The sequence below is a fragment of the Equus quagga genome, chromosome 22, assembly GCF_021613505.1.
Source record: "Equus quagga isolate Etosha38 chromosome 22, UCLA_HA_Equagga_1.0, whole genome shotgun sequence".
NCBI lineage: Eukaryota > Metazoa > Chordata > Mammalia > Perissodactyla > Equidae > Equus > Equus quagga.
In genome coordinates this window covers 25,876,047-25,896,789 of record NC_060288.1, presented here as the reverse complement: position 1 = coordinate 25,896,789, position 20,743 = coordinate 25,876,047, and the positions used below count along the sequence as shown (strand labels likewise).

At 37.1% G+C, this 20,743-nt stretch overlaps 1 protein-coding gene across 5 annotated transcripts in view; it reads left to right on the top strand.

The window, feature by feature from the left end:
* Positions 1-20,743, top strand: part of TENM3 (teneurin transmembrane protein 3) — a 582,429-nt gene that overhangs the window by 170,680 nt on the left and 391,006 nt on the right. For 4 of the 5 annotated variants that reach the window (XM_046648641.1, XM_046648643.1, XM_046648642.1 and 1 more), the window contains exon 3: positions 5,715-5,993. The exons of the other annotated variant lie outside the window; for it this stretch is intronic. In XM_046648641.1, coding sequence (XP_046504597.1) covers positions 5,715-5,993 — 279 coding nt within the window. The remainder of the gene's footprint in view (positions 1-5,714; positions 5,994-20,743) is intronic. 5 annotated transcript variants of the gene reach the window in all.

The following is a 20,743-nucleotide window of genomic DNA, read 5'->3' as shown; positions in this document are numbered from 1 at the left end:
TCATTGCATCCAAGCTCAGAACAACCAAGGAAAATACTTGAAGACAGTTATAGATTATTTTATTTCTGTGTATTAAATTTATATTGATTCTTCTATCCATTTCCCATACTTACTCAATTTGGGGGGTTGTTACTATAGAAGAAATGAGTGGTTACTTTTTTTAAAATAAATCCATATATGATGAAGGGAAAAGGAAGAATTGAAATGATAGAAAAACTGTGCTCCTGTATTTCTTACATAACTTCATTTCTTTACAATAAACGAGGAACATTTACAGCCCAGCTTCTCAAGAGAAGGTAATAAATTAAGTACCTGTAATTATTGAATAGACTCTATAAAACAGCAAATCAAGAAAATATATTTGTTCTTTTAAAAAGAAGATAGACTTTAATTTTTCTTTAGTTTTAATTAATGAAATTATTATGCAAAATAAAAATTCACAACTAGAAAATAGAAACTTACTAATTTGCTTCTCTTACAACTCCTTCTAAATGATCCATTATACAAGTTATGGAGCCTTCCTCGCTTTTATTCATGCTCAAAAGCCATAAGCACTTATATAATCCATTGGCCCTCTTTCTTAGTTTCCAATGGGACCATACTATACACGCTACTCAGCAACTTGTATTTTTTTGCTTAAAATATATATAATGGGCTTCTCTCCAGATCTGAAGATATAGGTCCAAATTCATTATTTATACTAGCCACATAATGTTCCACCCATGGGATATATAATTTATTCAGCCATTCCCTTGCTGGTAAACAACCCATTTATTCTAATTTTTGCAAGAATGCCATAGTAAAATTGTTTGTACATGTACGTTTAAGATCAAGCAATTTTATTTCCATAGGATGTAGTCTCAAAAGCAGACTTTTTGAGCTAAAGAGTACTTTTAATCTTAATAGAAAACTGCTTTCGAGTAAGTACTAAAGCAGAGTAACAGAAGGCAAAGAAAAAAATGATAGAATAAAGCAAGAATGAATTCACATAGCAGGCTCACAGAATCAACTACTTTTTAAGAGAACAATGATTTTTGATTTATTCCCCAGATTTCAATACCAATGACCTATATTCCAACTCCTCATCGCAAACTTGCAGTGTGATATAAAAGAGAATCAACGGATAATAACAAATTCTGGTGAGGCTATGCAGAAATTAGACCCCTCACACACTGCTGATGGGAATGTAAAATGGTGCAGCCACTGTGGAAAACAGGCTGGTAGTTCCTCAAGAGGTTAAACATAGAGTTCCTATATGACCCAGCAATGCCTTTCATAAGGATATACTCAAGAGAAATGAAAACATGTATCTATGTAAAAACTTGTACACAAATGTTCATAGCAGCATTTCATAATAGGCAAAAAGTGGGAACAACTCAAATGGCCATTAAGTGATGATTGGATAAATAAAATGTGGTCTGTTCATACAATGGAATGCTATTCAGCCATAAAATGGAAGGAAGTACTGATACGTGCTGCAGTATGGATGAACCTTGAAATCCCTATGCTGATGAAAGAAGCCAGACACAAAAGGACGTGTATTCTAGGATCTCTTTTCTTTGAAAAGTCCAGAATAGGCAAATCTATAGAGACAGGAAGTAGATTAGTGGTTGCCTAGGGCTATGGCGGGAGGCAGAATAAGAGGAGAAATGGGGAGTGACTGATAACTGGTGCAAAGTTTCTTTCGGGGTGATAAAAAGGTTCTAAAATTGATTGTGGTGATAGTTGCACACCACAAGGTATATACTAAAAACCATTGAATTGTACACTTTAAATGGGTGCGTTGTATGGTTTGTGAATTATATATCAATAAAACTGTTTTTTCAAAAAGAACAAACAAGTGAGGGAGAAAGAAAAATCTAGACTGAGAAATCTGGACATGGGAAGGGAGAGAATACTGGACCACCCTCCCCCTGGGTGACGTAGTCACCCTTTGTCACTCAGAGACTGGTTCCTCATGTTGAGTCTTTTTCTTTTCAACTCACACAGAGATAGTTGATATCTTGCTTCTTGGTGAGCATGACTGTGCATTGCAGCTTTGAGAAATCCCTCCCTGCTCTAACTAGGTTCTAGACGCCATGTGAGAAAAAGACCAAATAGCTAACCCGTTTTTCCAATCCCCTTCTTTTTTAAAGAGGTAGATGTGCTGTGTGCTAACCTCACTCGAAGTATCTGTTCTAATGCAGTCCTTTTCACTCTGTCACATACCCTCACTCGTTTTTTAAAATGTGAGCTTTTTAAATGCTACAACCTGCCTAGGTTGTGTTCATTCAGTTTTCTTTTATAGATTTTTCAAATTTATGGGTGTCATAAAACAAAAATGCCTAATCTAACCCAAGCTAACCCTGCCTTTTAATCACAATGAATTTCATCCTCAGGTATACTTTATTCTTGCTACAATTTATTGTTTTGGTACTATTTCAAATTGTAATGGGAAATGCTGTTGATGACCCTGCTGGGAAAGGTTACCAAAATTCAGTGCACAGGAGGTAAATACTTATTTCACCAGTCTCAGCCAAACAGAATTAATATGAGGATTTTAAAGGGCAAAGAAAGAAATTAAAGTAATGGTGTTGGAACCATTGCAAGGAACACAATGTGAAGAAACTATGGAAAATAAGAATCTATGTAGCCTTATCTCTTTCATGTTACTTGAAGCCAAAGTTGCCTTAGGCAAGAAGGTCAAGTTTTTAGCCTGGTTCCAGAAGCATCTTTGCTGCCTTTTTTCTGCCTTTTTCTTCCCACTTCTCTACATTGCCTTAAAGCCCTCACACCTACCCCCTAAAAGCCCACCCTGCCCAACCCCCCCACCTCCATGATAACTCAGCCAACAGTCCCTTCTCCCAGTCAGGGACCTTTCTTCTGTCCATCTTCCCTCTGTTTGTCAAAATTGTGTATCTTTTCCATAAGTATACCCCATCTTGCTAGACATTGCTAGATTGTGAGGAATAATCTAATAGACTAATTTATTCTAGTTTAGGATTGTTGGCATTAGAACGAGGGATCCTACAAGCAAGAATCCTTAACTAAAGAGGAGAACTGACAACAACAGAATTTGAAGCCCTGAGGCAGGTCTAGGGTAGAGAAATTTTTGAATGAAGGAAAAATAAAGATCCACTTTGGTGGTGCTGTGGCCATTCTAAAATTATTTGAAAATGTTCCTCTCCCCACTCTCAAATTAACCAGCTCTCTAGATTATTAATTACATTTGTCAAGTGTTTATTTCGTTAAGCCATTTTTCATTTAGCCTTTCTTTATGCCGGTCACACTTACATAAAGCAGCTCTTAAACCGAGTCGTGATAGTCCTGAAAGATGAAAAAACAGAATGCTAAAGTGACTTGAGCAGAGCTAGTACGTGGTTTTAACTTCGGTCCATCAGAGGTCAAGTTTAGCGTTCTTTCCTGGAGGAAACAAAAGCAACCTTTTAATTCAGTACGGAAATCTACCCGCGGTCCTCCACTTGTGCTTGCTTTCCACTGCATTTCAGAAATAGCCCTTAAGAGTTTTGAATTATTATGAGACAATGATTTCACGGCGTCAGAGGTTTAAGGAGTTTGGGATACACGTATCAATTCAATGAATATTGATTTGGAAAGTGAACTGTGTTTACATACCCGGATACCAAATAATAAAGATGGCAGTTTTCTGCCGTCATTCACCTCAAAGATGTTCGCATCGAGGTGGCAACAGTATGAAAAGTCAATAACGTGGAAAATGTTTCCAGTTACATTTCAGAGATTAGAAAGGGAGTTCTTACTATCTTTTAACGTCTCTCTTATTTTTATTCTCCAATGTGGGCACCTCCCAAAATAGAAGAAAGATGCAGAGGATCTTATCATTCATTTTCACCTTTTAAAAATTATTTCATATTCTTATTTTGAAAAATCAGCATGTTTGATGGTAATATTTAACTGTTTTAGACCCTTTTTTCCCCTTTCTATTTTAAATGTGATATAAAAATAACAATACGTAAGCTCTTCCACTGCTATTCCGTTAACTGCCCATGACATTGCCTTTTTTCCTGGATTTCTTACCTTCTCAAGTTTGCCCTCTTTCTCACTGTTCAATGAGCTCTTTCTTCCTTTTTATCTCTTCTTTTTTTTTTTCTTTTTTTTGAGCTACTTCCTTTTCTTTTTTTTCTTGACATACTTTTTGGTTCAGATACTTATTCACATCTCTCTGATAAGCACAGTTTGATTTGTAGCTAATTGTAGGAACAGATTTTCATTCTTTATGAGTGTCATTGTCAGGATCCATTTGGAAGTCTGACCAGATAAAGCTGATTCCAACTTCTGATATGACCACAGCAATAAAGCAATTAACCAAACCAGTTAAAATGTGCAGAGGCCTCGAGGGTGCTAATATCTTTACAGCCAAATATTTACTATATTGTGCCTTATGTTTGACTCATTTTCTAGAAGACTCAACATGTTATTATCCCAAATAATTTATAAAACCCTCTTTTAAAAAATATGATGTATGTCATTTCTCATACCAGCCAATTAACTTTGAAATGGTCATAGATTTAGAGATAGAAGTAAAACAATGAAAACTATGAATAATATAAATGCTTAATATTCTTACAAGGTTGGTATTATGTGGTAGCATTTGAATCACTGTTTGTATACTATTATTCTTTGCATGTATTTTGATTCTGGTTGGTCCATAAATCTCAGACTCCACCATGCCAACAAGAGGCAAGAAATGGAAGAGCCATATATATAAATATACATCCTACAAGCATACATTTTTCTCTCTCTTCTCACTCATAGTATCATAAAACATATGTGAAATTTCAGGAATAAATACAGGATTGGAAAAGTCATTAATAACAGCAGTCATTTTAAAGTGTCACCTAATTTAAACACTTTTGCTTTAAGTTATTGCGGTGTCATGAGTTTTATTATGCTCAATTTATTAGTAAAGGCCTGCAGAGTTCACAGCCATTTATTTGTCAAAGAACTTGATTTTATCATTAATTTTTAAATACATAATACTCCCACTTTATTTTTAGAGTGCACTTTATTTGCAAAAATGGATTTGCTCTGATCAATACAGATGTTTCCAGGTGTTTATTAAGGCAAACAATCTAGAAAGTCAGAGGTCTGCAAATTTTCAAGATTATACTCCAAAGTTACACTCCAGAGTTTAGTATGTTATACACACACACACACACACACAATGCATGTTTATATTGGTTGTTGAGTTAAGGTGGGAAGATAACAAGTAACTTATTCTTGAGGGAAATATTTTCTGTTCCAAAGAAGTGACATCTTGGTGCAAAATCCTATCCCTTAGGACTGGAGCCAGGACACAGGAAATAATCTGACGATGTCTATTGCTTCACAAGTCTGCTAAACAAAATTCTATCGCTGATAGCTAACCCTTTCTCTGGGTTGAGTTTTCATGGTCTGTGCTGTTTTACTTGCCCGTCTCTCTGGAAGGTGCTTCTGGGCTTAAATAATTGACAAAGGAGCTCAAAGCTGGGGTGTGTGGCAAGTCAATGGAGCAGCCCCACCCCCGCTCCCATAATTGCGTCCATTTGACCGTGTGCCCTACGATGCTAATGTAAACACCTGGTGCTGATAGCTGAAAAACCTGAATTCTTGAGTATTTATTTTAGGAAGATTTTCTTTAAAAAATAAAAGAAGAAAAGAAAAACTAAAGCTAAACATATACTCACTAGCTGTTATCTCTTTTTCCCCCTAATTAGGACAGAATTTTACCCTAAGGCAGTTAGGAGTTTGTGAACCAGCAACTCGAAGAGGACTGGCATTTTGTGCGGAAATGGGGCTCCCTCACAGAGGTTACTCTATCAGTGCAGGGTCAGATGCTGATACTGAAAATGAAGCAGTGATGTCCCCAGAGCATGCCATGAGACTTTGGGGCAGGGGGGTCAAGTCAGGCCGCAGCTCCTGCCTGTCAAGTCGGTCCAACTCAGCCCTCACCCTGACAGATACGGAGCACGAAAACAAGTCGGACAGTGAGAGCGGTAAGTTTCATTTTTTGCTTTATAATGGCGTTCAGTGCTTCTGTCTGTTTTGATTGACTATGGGGGCATGTTTTTCTTCCTATCTTCCTTCCTCCTGTCCTTCTTTCTCTTTCTTTCTTCTTCCTTTCTTCTTCCTTTCTTTTTGTTTAACGCAGTAGAATTCAAGAAATGTCCTTGAATAATGCTTTCCTTTTTCCTGGAAAAAAATCAATTTTTGACATCAGATTGTTGTTAAATTATGCAAGTGGTCTATGATGTGTTAGCTATAGTTTTGAAAAACAGTTTAATCATGTACAGGAAAAAAAAACAGATCAGCTTTGACTTATCTTGGACCATGTCACCTGTTATCCTCGGTGGAGCTGCAAAGCTCGTGGTGATGAAGTTTACCCCAGAGCCAGTTTGCAATCAAAGATGTCTTTGTAGATTCCTCTTGAAGATATCTCAAAGAAGCTGCAGAATCTTAGAATGGATGAGTGAGCACACAGAATAGTTTATTAACAGGGCTCAAGTGATTGAAGAACAAATTTGATCATGCTTTAAACTTACCAGTTGATGAGAGCAATTGAAAGCTTGGTAAAGAGGGGGAGTTGGGACTTTGATGTGTTTTCTGGATTGGATTACTATGCAATTAAATTCAAGCACAAAAATTGGATTTTAGGATATCCAAATAGCAGCTTTACATATTGAAGAAAAATGTCTTTATAAATTCTTGGGCCTTTTTTTCCTATTACTAATGCAGGATAATAAAAACAGTTAATTTATATGCAATAAGATATTTAAAAGAAAATTTAATTTTTAGTCAATGCTGCTTCTAAGAAGAATTGGAGCATCAGCATAGAAGCACCAGACACCAAAAAGACATTTCTCCTTCAGCATTTAATATTAACAGTGCACTTGCCACTTCAATCTAGTTATTAATGCTATGTGTGTGCGATGCATCAAGGAGCAAAGAGAAAATTAAAATGGAAGAATTGCATGACATTTGGAAAGAAAAATGGTTGTTTTACCAACGATGTTTCATTTTTATAATTTATTGAGCAACTTTGTCAGCATGGCTCTGTAATAGGAAAGCAGGTCTATTGTCAGCTTTCAGTTTCAGCTAAGTCACAGTAGGAGGTGGTACCTAGTGCTTCCCACGGCTTATTACTAGATTCCTTTCTATTCATGAAAAAAAAAAAGACTAATTTAAACCAACTGAAACAACACCTTATCTTCTGTAGATTACATTAGTGCATTAAACCAAAGTCAAGATCAGTTAATAATAAGCACTCGATATTTCATTTTGGACATGTCACTTCTTGGTGGAGGCTGGCTTTATTCCAACCCAAAAGAGGAAACAAGGGCAGTTCCTTCTGACAAAATGAGTTTTAGAATCAGGCTGCCAACATTTCCTGAGCTAATCCATTCACCTCCATAAAACCTGTGTTTATATCAGTTTTCAGTGTGGATTCAGAAGTCCCTAACTTTAAATACATAAAACTTAGCATAAACTTTGTTTCTCATCCATTGGCATCTTTGACAGCAGGTACAATGGTTATGTTGAAATGTAGCATTTGGCATTTGATTTTCTGAAAATGTGTGATAAAATTTATGCTGGTATAGAAAAGAGAAGAGTAGAATGCGGCAGAATAATGCATTCAGGTCTGATTATCTGCATTGTAGATCGTCCATAGCCATATCTCTTAAATATTTTTTCACATCAGAGCATCTTGCCCTTTCCACCCACAACCTTTGTAGCATCTCTTTCTCTCTCTAATAACAAGTGTATCTTGTTATTGTATCTGTATTGGTAAAATATGAACTAATTTTATTATTTTTTAAATTGTACATCTGCTAAAACTGTCTCACGGTGAATTCCCAAATATATGCCACTTTTTTCTTTTCAGAAAATATAAAACTACAAACTTTGCAACATTTAGTTAACAGTATAAAATATCCAAATGATTGGGAGGAGAGGAGGAAGACCCCTGAGTTGCTCACCCCCTGGCCCTCTCCATCTGCATGGATTATTAGTAGCTAGAGGAGGACCTCCTTTCCCCAGGATTCTCCTACGCCCCGTTCTTAGAGTGATGGAAAGACAAGAAAAGATGCGCTCTTTCATTTCTCCAAGTGGTTGTTATGAAGCAGAATGAAGAGAGAGGAGAAGAGAGCGTCCAGGGCTTTGCTTTGAAATTCAGAACATTTGGTAGCATTTGTTGAGAGTAAACAGGTCAGCCAAGTAGCAAAGTGTCAAAAACGATGTTTGTTGAGCTGGGCAAGTGATGACTTCAACTTGTGTTTCCTCTTTCCCTGAGGTTTGGCTGTGGTTGTTTTCTTAAACAACATTTTGATGGTCGAAGAACTCCCATTGAGGTCACTTTAAGGAAGAAAACAAAAGAGAGAATAAAATAGATATGACCTCATACTGAATACTGGCTATTGCATGGAGTTAATATGTGTGTCCATAGGAACGTTTCCCGTTAACTTATTTGTTCTGAATTTTCAGTGATTAGTCAGACGGAGCAAGATTCCATTTAAAGTAATGAATTGCATTAAGATCTAGGGTGGAAGCATAAGTTTCTGAGCTATTTAGCAGACCTTATAATTTTGAATTGTGGAATTAGAGTATCAAGGATTTTTTTCGCATATATAAAATTTTATCTTAAGCTGGGTTATAGTAAAAACTAAAATTTATAATTGTACACATGGTCTTTTAACACTTTTATAAACAATATCCTCAAAACTATTACATATTTACACTATTATTACTACTTCTGGTCAAATATTTCTAATGTAAAATCACTAAAATAACTCGATTTTACCTTCTTTGGATATTTTTAATTGCTCTAACTTTGAAAAACTATTGATTTTCCAGTAATATTTTCCTTTGACTTTCAATTATTCTAATTGTCTAATTTTATTCATTCGTGTACTAGTTTGAAATGTGCCCTTGGATGTTCTATTGTATCACTATAGGTCGAAACAAGAAGGACATGTGTAAAATAACTCACCAAAATGAAACTAATTTAGGAACCAGACACTGACTTGTTTTCATCTGTTGAGCATGGGAATTTTCGTTGACTGTTTTCATCATTTGAAATAACTGTGAATAAGGCTGTTTTCCCCAGAAAACATTCAACATTTGTAAAATTATGCAAGCTGAGTGCCTGATGGTCTAGTTATAACTTCAAAGAAGAGTTTAGACGCTAAAAGGAATTAGATTTCATTTATTTATTGATAAAGAGGCCAACAGTTCAAGTTAAGAAGGCGCTAGAACTGCTGTGAGGCTAATGAAATTTTGATGGCCCGTGCCTCCCGCGAGAGTAAAAGAACATTCGGACCATGTCACACGTCTCCATGTTAGCAGAGATTCAAAACAAGTGATAAAATTTATTCTTTTGCAAAACTAACTCTTCACCAACCAGGGGAATTTGAAGTTAAAAAGCATTTTGAGGAAAAAAATTTTTTACAGTATATTGAGTTTCATATGGAATTCCAAATGTTAATCTTGTCCCAAGTTAAGAGTATGGGAGAAGTCCTTGCTTTTGACACGCATTGATTGCTGTGGTTGTCTTCCTGGTTCTAAGTCAACTGCCGTGCGCCAGGGCAAATACCAGAGGGGCGGTGGCTTGTGGCCACCTCAGAGCAGCGGTCCTAGTAAGCTGTTAAGAAGTTAGAAAATAAATGTGATGAGATGCCCTAATCAAAGGTAAAATTACCAGTGTGCTCTGGATTGTCTTAGGCAATGCTCCTGTCTCTGATGTATTGTTAAAAGACCCCTGACTGCATTCCCGCTCTCCAGCTTTGCAAGTAATCTGATCTCAATTCCAAATATCTATTTAAATGTCAGGAACAAAGGAATTTTTTATCAAAACATCAACCTTTAAGCTTTAAAAATGTTTGCTTGTGCATCTTTTCCCAGAAGAAGCCAAGCGTCTATTATCCTTTGTCATCCAGCAGTGTGGTCTCACGAAAGATGACTGGATTCAGAATCACACCGGTCAGGGTTTGAATCCTCCCATTCAACCCCCGCAACTGTTTGCTCCTGGGTCACCCAAAGCTTGGGTTCCCAACTTTTCCATCTCTGCCTACTTCTTTGTCAGTTGTACTGCTAGTTCTGGAGACGTGGTGCCCTCCTATGGAAGGTCCTCATCTTGCTCCTTCTCCCTGTCTCCGTGACCTCTTGGGCCCCTTGGAAAGCGATGACCTTTGACATTAGACCAGGAGGAGTTGGCACTCCTCTTCTACCTCATCGTGATTCGGGACCTCGAGAGCCAATATTGAGGACAATAGTAGAGAATCTGTTGTTGGGGGGCACACCACCTGAGCTTGAATTGGCTCCCCTACCTCCCAGTGGCATGACCTTGGCCAAGCTACTTAACATTCCTGGGCTTCCGTCTCGGGGGTAAAATAGAGAAAATAGTAAATAGTATATAGTCCTTATAGGATTGTATATAAATGAGGATTAAGTGAGTTCAGTCACATAATGTGCTTAGAACAGTGCCTGGCGTCTAGTGAGTTCCGAATAAGTGTGTGTCCCTTCCTTCTCCCTTCCTCCTCGTACTCTCCGTCTCTGTTAGTCAAGTGTTAGCTTATTTGGCAAGATGAGAGAGAACCAGTGGTCTCCTCCAGGAAAGACACTGATAATTTGCATAGTCTGGAATTTCTGTCACCATTTATTGGCTCTTTTATTTTTCTCCAAAATTCCACATCCTTTTTAATTTATTGTAATTAAATGAATGTACATTGAATGGTGCTGATAATTAGTCTGATGACTGTAGACTTCAAAGGCTTAAGTATGCTCCTTCCCCTCCTGGCCAACGGAAATTTCAAAAGTAGTCTTTTCCTCAAAGGCATGTTACTTAGGCAGCCAGTCAATTAAAAGGCAATTTAACTGATGCTCGTCAGTTCACACAATAAAATAAATCATTCCTGGAAGACTTTATTTCCCACTTGGGGTCTTAGCAATATACCTGTTGTAGGACTTCACGAATGCCACACTAATTGTGCATGATACTAAAGTATTAAGGGCCAGTTTGGCTCACAAAGAGGGCATAAGATTACAGTGCAGTATGTTTAGGTGTAACGGATGCTGCGTTGCACGGCTAAAACACTTCAGAGAGCCCATTTACTCGTCATTTGAAACAGGATTTTAAGTCTTTGTTCTGTGTGGACAAAGAAAGTCTAAAAGTCAAGTTATTGTACTTTAAAAGGAAAAAAGTATACCCCTTGAACCACTTTGATAACCTATTGTAGTGATAACATTTACATCAGTCTCTCAACAGAGAACCTTAGCTATTTTGCAATTCAATTTACCATGTCAGGCAGAGTACGTTCCCTGAAAGAGTGGGCAGTGCAATTTCTTCTCTTTCTGAGCAACCTCCTATAGGTGAGACAACGGAAATGGAAAGACTTGTAGCTATTCTATTACCAGTTAAATCCTGGAACAGTTTGGGAGAAACTGCCAGTGGCATTGGGGTACCCTGTTATGTCCTATACTTGCGATGCTCCCAGCGATGACGCAGATGTCATTTCTCTCCTGGCTCTTTGCACAAAGAGGATAATATTTGAGTTTTCTGAAGATAATTTGAAGAGAGCTGTATTATTTTGCCTGACTAGTCTAATTCCATTCCTTCAACTATATCCACGAACCTTTCAGCCTACTTTGGAAATTGATTGTGAGAATTAAAATGGAGTTCTGTTGCTGTAAGAAATAAATGGTATTTCAGTATTATTCTAATTTTATGAGGTTCTATTACACATACTAAACTATAACTTGAATATAAATTCTATTATGGGCCTTCTTCTGGCATGTAATGGTCAATTCTGGCATGTCCTACTGTAGTAAATTATATTTTATGTTTTAGGTGCTGTGGGATGTCAAAAATAGCAAAAGTAATAATGTTGTGTGCTTACTAAATCAAGCTCAGAATTAAAGTGCTGCTTTGTAAAATACAATCGAATATTTTCCAACATATAGAAATAGTTACATTGCCTGGATATGTATACATTTATAGTTTAAATAGCGACTTGTCATTCTTTTAGCAAAACCTTCCATATTTCATTTAAGGATGACATATATTCACTTCATGGATATGTTACAAGTCACTTGAGCACAATAAGTTATGATTTGAATACATTTTTCTCAAATTTAGTATTATGAAGCTGGAGTTAAGAAGACGATAAAGTCCACTACCATTGTTGTTATCACTTAAGAATTATACACATTTATATTTTCCATTCTAAGAGGATTTTTGGGACCTCTTGGCAGTTTGTTACTCTTCACATGAATACTGCCATTTCTACAAAACTCAACTTGTGTTCTAAGTATTTCTGTTCAAAGTATATAGAGTATATACTGTCTCTGTTTAAATTCTAAATGTTCTTTTAATTATAGTGTTGAAATCAAAGTAAAGCATACTATGCACATATCAAAACTGATGATGTGTGCTATTTTGATTTTTGAATGTGTTTTTCATATCCTTGAAAAATCACAGTGGTAGCAGTAAAATTGTTTTAATTAATGAATTGAACAGCAGCCGATGCTGAATCAGGTTTATTGATGTAATTATCACTGAAATAGAAAAAGTAAGTGTTAGAGCCATAGAACCTTAGTTTATTTGCCATTCTGAGGGTATTCAAGTGTTTGAAGAGCAACTAACTGATTTTTTGGGTAGTATTTTAAGAATATTCTCTTAAGTCATGTAATTCTGTTTATTAACATTACATATATACACAAATTTAAATGTGAAAATCTTATACATTATTTACTGAGTAGTTTGAATGATGGTTTCACTATATTGGAATTTTCTTATATTTATCAATTAACTTGAAATAGTTTTCCATAATGAATAGACTGTACATAAACTAAATGTAAATGCTTTTTGAATGCTTATTAAAATGGATATGAATGCATATCAAGTTGAGAAAAGGGCAATTAAAGATGTGTTATGAATAGTATCTTGACCTTAAGTATTATTTTAAGTCACATAGAAACTGAAAACTGGGGGCCAGCCCCGTGGCCGAGTGGTTAAGTTCGCACACTCTACTTCGGCAGCCCGGGGTTTCGCTGGTTCAGATCCCTGGTGCAGACATCTCTCATTAGGCCATGTTGAGGCGGCGTCCCACATTCCACAACTAGAAGGACCCACAGCTAAGATACACAACTATGTACCAAGGGGATCTGGGGAGAAAAAGCAGGAAAAAAAAAAACAAAGAAAAACCCTGAAAACTGAATAAAGTTTAGATGTGACTTTTTGACTTGATTTCTTATTTAGTGTATCAACTGTGTCTTCAATGAATAATAAATTCTGAGTATTGTACCAGGTGCAGGAAAAACAAGAATGAGTAAGACATAGTCTCTGACTTCTAGAAACTCACAGGCTGGTTAGGCAAACAGGCAAGTAGATGTTGTGATTGTATTTTAATGTGGTAAGTGGTATTACAACACAACATGCAAGGTCAGTGACAGCACAGCGCACGTTGTTGCCAACTGGGAATTGGGGCAGGAGGGAAGAGAATGTTTCACTAAGGAGGAACGAGGTGGACTGGAACACAGGCTTAAAGGGTGTGTAGCAATTCAACATGTAGACAAAGCAGCAAAGGAGACGGTGTAAAATCTCTGGGGAGTGTTATGAGAACCACAGGCTGTTTGGTGCCTGAAACAGAGGGTGTGTAGATGAAGGATGAGAGCTGAGGCTGCATGAGCAGCGCCAGACCAAAGCACAACGGGCCTTCAGGGCCATGCTAAGGAATTTGTTCTTTTTCCTGTAGGGGAATGCTCTGAAGGACTTTCACGCAGAGGTATTTTACTGTCATATTTACGTTTTGTGAAATACCCTGAAAGCAGTGTAGAATGTTGACTCTCCCACGGGGAGTAAGCTCTGTGCGGGTGTGGCCTTGTTCACCATTGTATCTCTGTGCTGATCTCACCCAATGCCTGAACCCAGAACTGGAGCTTTTGCTGAGTGAATGCATAATGGACTTAGAGGTCAAACTTCTTTGACAAACGGGCCAGTCAGATAGTATTGTAATTATCAAAGTGAGAAAATATGAAAGTTTGAACCAAGAACCAGAAAGGAAAGGCAGACTAATTCAAATAGAATCAAGACTTAAGGATTAACTCATTACTTTGGGGTTACGGAGAAGGAAGACATTTAAAAAGACCCTCTAACATGGAAGACTGGGTGAGTGATGGTATAATCAAAGTTGGAGGTTAAAGTATATTCTTTGTGGTAAAGTCAGTAATTCAGACAAGGATAAGTTATATCCGAGATGTCTTTGGGACATCAAAGTTCAGTAACCTATTAAGCAATTATATATAGGCAAATTCAATTAGATTTTGTTTAGAAATATTTACTTTATGGTTTATATGGTTGCATTAAAGCCATGGGGTAGAATTAAACATCTCCCCAAAAGCAAATAGAATGAGAAAAGAAGACTGAAGATAAAATCCTGAGATAAAATTTAGCATAAGGGTATAGAAGAAGGATCTAGAAGACCAATGAAAGAGAGAGATTTTCCGGAGAGACAAAAAGAAAACCAAACAAGATCAGTTCACAGGAGACAAGAGAGACAGGGCATGTTCAGCAGAGTCAAAAGCTTCCAAAGTTCTCCTAAGTTAAGCGCCAAAGATATCCTTTGGATCACACAGGAGGACAGTGATTTCTCTGCAGTGAGTGTGGCAGTCAAGTTGCTGTAGCTGGTAGAGAGATGAACAGAAAGCTAAAATATGGCACCAGCAAGTGTAGATTATTCTTTCCAATGCTCACATAAGAAAGGAGGGAGCTAGACGGGTAACTCTGGGTAAATATAGGGGCGGGGACGTTTTTATATGGGGAGACATTTCAGCATTTCTACAAGGAAAGGAGTGACACAGTAATGAGAATGTGAAAAAGAGGAGATTAAGGGGAAAAGTGATAGAGTCTTGCCTCTGAGGAATCAGAACAGAGGGATCCTTGGAATATAAACTCATGTCACTATGACTTCCTCAAAACTTTTTATCTTTTTAAGATCCTGTTCATCTTACAACGTATCTGTCTAATATTGATTAAAATCATAGCAAATGTCAGTGTAGTATAAATTGATGATATTTGATGCAGTGAGAGTCCATGTCATCAAAATGTTTGGGAGAAAGTATGTTCTTATTTAAACTTATTTTATTTAAAATAGTTCTGTAAAATTGTGGGAAAAAAAAGGTAAGGCACACCCAAAATCTAATGGAACACAGGGAGTTATCAACTTTAAAGCCTGAACTTAACAGGATTGCTCTCAGTACTACTCCAGATACAAAGGTAATTTCTTATTTCCTTTCCTTCGTCCTTGATTTGTGTGTGTTTGTGTGATCTATGTATAGATATATAATAAATAAATAGATGGCTATGAATAATTAAGTGTATATTTATGTATGGATCATACACACACCTATATACATGTATACCTAGATAGATGTGTGTGTGTGTACGATCTTTACCCTAAGGATTAAATTCATAGCTCGAAAATAAGTGTTTCCACTTGAGTAACTGCTACATGGTTTTGCACCACCTATATTAAATTTAAATTTTTTTTGCTTAAAAACAAAATGAACATTGAGGCTGGCCCCGTGGCATAGTGGTTAACTTCGGTGCACTCCACTTCAGTGGCCCAGGTTCACAGGTTCGGATCCCAGGTGTGGACCTACACCACTCATCGGCCATGCTGTGGCAGCAACCCACATATAAAGTGGAGGAAGTTTGGCACAGATGTTAGTTCAGGGCTAATCTTCCTCAGCAAAGAAAAAACAAAGACAAAAAACAACAGAAAAGCCCAAAATGCATGTTTATGAACAAAATTATATAATCAGATTTGATTATTAATGAACACTCTTGAGGCATTATCAAACATTAATTTTTTTAAATACACAAAAAGGGACCAAAAAACTGTATCACAAGTGATATGTTCAAGAGAGATAGAAATAGGCTATAAAAAGCTAGAATGGTAGTTATCAGTATTTGCATAGTGAAATTTGGAAAATTGTCACTTTGTGAAATGATTATTCAGACTAAACTGAATAAATTATTTGTCTTGATTGGTTAATATCAAAGTAATCAGTAGGAAGTGGGCTTGCCCTTCCAACTGGTTTTTATGGGGTGTTAAAGAGAGATCTTAAAATTTTGAGATACAGCAGATGGAGATTCCTAGGGGATTTGAAAGTGCTTGAATGAAATGTCAGTTGCTGCAGAAAACAAGCATGAAACATTCCCTTGCAATGGATTGTGTTTCATTTACTGTGACTGGAGTTCATTGTATAGATTGTAGGGTACAAAATGTGCTTATGGGTGAGCCAAATTGTTTCAGTGAACCTATTTTAAAGAGTTTAAGTCTTCAGATAATTATTAGAAATTTTTTTTTTCTTTTTTGGTGAGAAAGATTCACCCTGAGCTAACATCCCTTGCCAATCTTGCTCTTTTTTCGCTTGAGGAAGATTAGTCCTGAGCTAACATCTATGCCAGTCTTCCTCTGTTTTGTATGTGAGATGCCGCCACAGCATGGCTGATGAATGCTGATGAATGGAGTAGGTCCGTGCCCAGGATCCAAACCTGGGATCCTGGGCTGCCGAAGTGGAATGCATGGAACTTTAACCACTCGACCTTGGGGCTGGCCCCCTATCATTAGAATTTTTAAAGCATTCAGTTATTATTTGCATTGTACTCTCAATAACCCAAGTAAAATGACAAACGTGGTAAAAATGGAATTTTAGATTAAACAAATTTAAGTATAAAATATTATGTGTTTAAATTCATGACTTTAATTTATCTCTTTTAATTACTTGGCATTACATGTTCATTAGACAACACAGAGAAACAAATGGATAATATTGACTAGCTCCTATTTTGGGATTTACGCTTTTATTCTTTTTTAATTAAAATTGCAATTTCTGTTTTGACCCAAGTTTCCTCATGTTATTAGATATCCTTCTGCAACATAATACTTTTCCATGCTCTGACTTATAGTAATTTGTTTACCGTATCCACTACTTTTGGACATCTTGGCTGTTTGAATTTTCACTACTATAAATTGTGTTGTGATAAGTATCCTGGTGGTTAAATCTCTATGGTTAATTCTGTTACTACCTTAGGATAAATTCTGGGAAGTGGACTCTCAGAGCCAAAGGGTATGTACAATTTAAAGCTTTTGATACACCTTGGCAGAATGCCCTGAAAAAAAACTTGTGTCAATTTACACTCCCACTAGCAGTATAAAAAAGTTGGTTTTTTCCACATGCCATTGACAACAAATGTTGCCGTGTTTTAAAATTTTGGCAACTTGATGGATGAAACATAGTATCTTACTATTGTTGTAATTTATAGTCGTTGGATCAATAGATTGAATATATTCTCATATATGTGTGTGTGCGGTTCGTATTTCTTCTTTTGTGAATTGCCAATTCATGCCCTTGCTCCGTTATTCTGTTGGAGCATATGAAGAAATGTGTCTTCCCGGACCTAAGGAAACTGAAGGGAGAGGTGGAATTTAAGGACACCAGGACACTGACTGTGCTTTTTTCCCCTTGTGTACTTGTGGTCTTGAGGAGAGAGGTTGGGTTGCAGTAGGACGTGATATGTATAAACATCTCCTTTAATGCAGACCTTCTGCTCACAGGTATATGTGTAAGTTCCGCAATCGTGATGAATAATGATATCAACTCCAAGTATAAAAGAGCTGAGGCACAGCACACAAGTAAAGTCCTCAAGTCTGGCAGGACAGCACCTTGCTCAAAACAGCTGCACACTTCTTATTAGAGATTCTAGGTGCCAAGAAAATCTGTATTTACTCCAGCTTGCAGTAGCAAATTCATTTCCACAAAGTTTCTGCAGCCTTATTAAATAGATTAAAAATTTAAAGTTGGCAGTCATAGTGGTGGGAGGTAACTCTCTTTCCATCAATCCATGGCCTGTTGGAAAAGATGCAGGAGATATAGATATCCATATCCATATTTTTTGTTATTGAATTGCAAGTGGTTTCATATAAGAAAAACCTTAATAACCCTTTAGCTGCTTTAAAATATTTAGATATTAATCTTTTGCAAATATTTTCCTCAGTTTGATTTTGTTTGTTATTTTCGATGTAAAGAATGTTTTAGAGGGGCCGGCCCAGTGGCTCAGCAGTTAAGTTTGCACGTTCCACTTCAGCGGCACGGGGTCCGCCATTTCAGATCCCCAGTGTGGACATGGCACTGCTTGGCAAGCCATGCTGTGGTGGGCGTCCCATGTATAAAGTAGAGGAAGATGGGCATGGATGTTAGCTTAGGGCCAGTCTTCCTCAGCAAAAGAAGGAGGATTGGCAGCACTTAGCTCAGAGCTAATCTTCCTCAAAAAAGAAAAAGAATATTTTAGAAACTTTAAAACATAGTCAAGTTAATTATGTTATTTACTTTTGGCTTTTTTATGCTGACTTTATGTCATAATGTCCACTTTAATGAGCATAATGTCAAAAATATTGACTTTACCCCTAGAGCAAGTAATCATTTATATTTTCATCATTTTTATATATTCTTTCTCTTTTTTTTACATTTAATCTATCTGATTTTTTTTTTTTTTTTTTTTTTGGTAAGAAAGATTGGCCCTGAGTTAACATCTGTTACCAATCTTTCTCTTTTTGCTTGAGGAAGAGTTTTGCTGAGCTAACATCTGTGCCGATCTTCCTCTGTTTTGTATACAGTGTGCTGCCAAAACATGGCTTGATGAGTGGTGTGTAGGTCCAGCCCGGGATCTGAATCTGTGAACCCCAGGCTGCTGAAGCACAGCACGCAAGCTTAACTACTACACCACTGGGCTGGCTCCTATCTGATTTTTTTAATGTAGTCTGTGGTATAGGAATTTAAATTGATTTTCTTCACATAATTTGCTTTTGTAAACGTCATTTAATTTAATTAGAGAATGCTTCATAATGTCTAATAAATATATACTAATCTACTTAAATTTCAGCTATGAGACATTAATAAAAATTTGTGCTATTAAATCTTTGCAAAGAAGTGGGATAAGATTTGTGAAATATCGTATATAATTAGTAGTTTTTAGGTACCAAATTAAGGTTTGGGAGTTTCTGAGAGATCTAGAATCCTAACTAAAAATAAACGTTTTCAGGAATCCACAATTAGCACTAGCAATGTAATATGTAAACTTTAGGCATTGCAAAAACTGTGGCAGTAGAAAAACAGACTTAAATAGGCTTATGGAAGTTACAGATAATGTCAGGAGCAATTATTGAGATCTATTTTTCATTAAAAAATAAAGCATTAATCTCGCAAAAAGTCGGGATGTATTATGCACGTATTTTGTGAACATCCTCATATTAAATATTTTGAGAGATGTTCTTAAGGAATAAAATATATCCTTGCTGTCAAGGTTATACACTTGGAGATACAGGGCTTTACAAAGAGGAAACAATTAGAAGACAAAGCAACTAGATGAAAAATATTGGTAAACTGCACACTGAGAAAAGCAAGGAAGATTCAGAAAAGATTTTGCAGAATTTCCACGGGACTTTGAAGGTTGTAAAATATGGATAAATGTAGCAGAAGAGCGGTGCATGCTTTCAGTCGGGACAACTTAAAGAAATGCTTGGAAGCAACAAGGGGAAATGATGGAGCCTTTTAGGGAGGCCACCCAATCTGCAAGAATCCTCTCGGGAAGCAATGGAAGTTAAAGTTGGCAGTTAAATGGAATCCACTTATGAAGAACTCCGAACATCGTGCTGAAAGGTCTGAGATTATCTCTGGGTGGTGTCTGTCCAGTCCATGTCCGAAAGCAAAGCTGGGGTTTGATGAATGGACTATATCAAGGTGAACTTGGAATGGATGGGCCAAGGCCCCATCTGAACCAGGAAGGTGTTATTGTGACTCGAGGAAGGAATAAGTTGTAGTGGTAATATGACAGAGAAAGAGTACGAAGCCAAAGAGGGCTCCAAGGTTTTGAGTGCAGAACCTGGGAAAATGTTGCTGTAGTAGAAAAAAAGGAAAGGCCGCAGAAAGATAGTTAAAATAGATTGATACTTGCACAATTGCATAAAGTCATAGTATAGGAGAATTCACATTGCAGTTTGTGGCATAGTAAACTGTATATAAAAGATGGTATCGAAAATGAAAAGTGTGGCTTTAAAGGAATATGTAATGGTTTTATTAGAGAACAAGACCGGAGTCATCCCCGAGAACACGGCATTCAGTTATCATTCAGTACCCAACAGGAAGACCACGTTGTGATATTCCAGTTGACTGCCGTGTACTCCTCGACTCTAAGATGCACTAATTTGCTACTTGAGCAAGAACATTAGCGATTGAAGAGCAGAGTCTGAGAATATCTTATCCCTGTACATTTTAGTGCTTCCTGCCAAATCTCAAAACGATCACAACATAAAATAGATTTCCTGTACTCTTGACTCTGTATTTATCCTCACCACAGCCAAAATGAGGGTTTTGCAACTGATAGATTTTCCACATGAACTGCCGGAGAACACAGGGATCTGCACCAGGATGGAGCAAGGAAGGAGGCTGCAAGGTTATTAACAGTAAACCGTATTCCCCTTCCCCCTGTGCGGCTCAGTCCTCATTAAGATTTTAAGTGGAGATGGTTGAGGTCTGGAGGGCTCGATAAAGGCCCAGCAGGTGCCCTGACACTGGGCCAGTGGCCCCTTCAACGCTGTAGAGACAGGACTTAAATTCCAGTAGCTCTCATTCTCCATGTTTGCATCTGTAAGGGTCTAGATGTTAACTTCCTGGTTTCACCATTAGCACA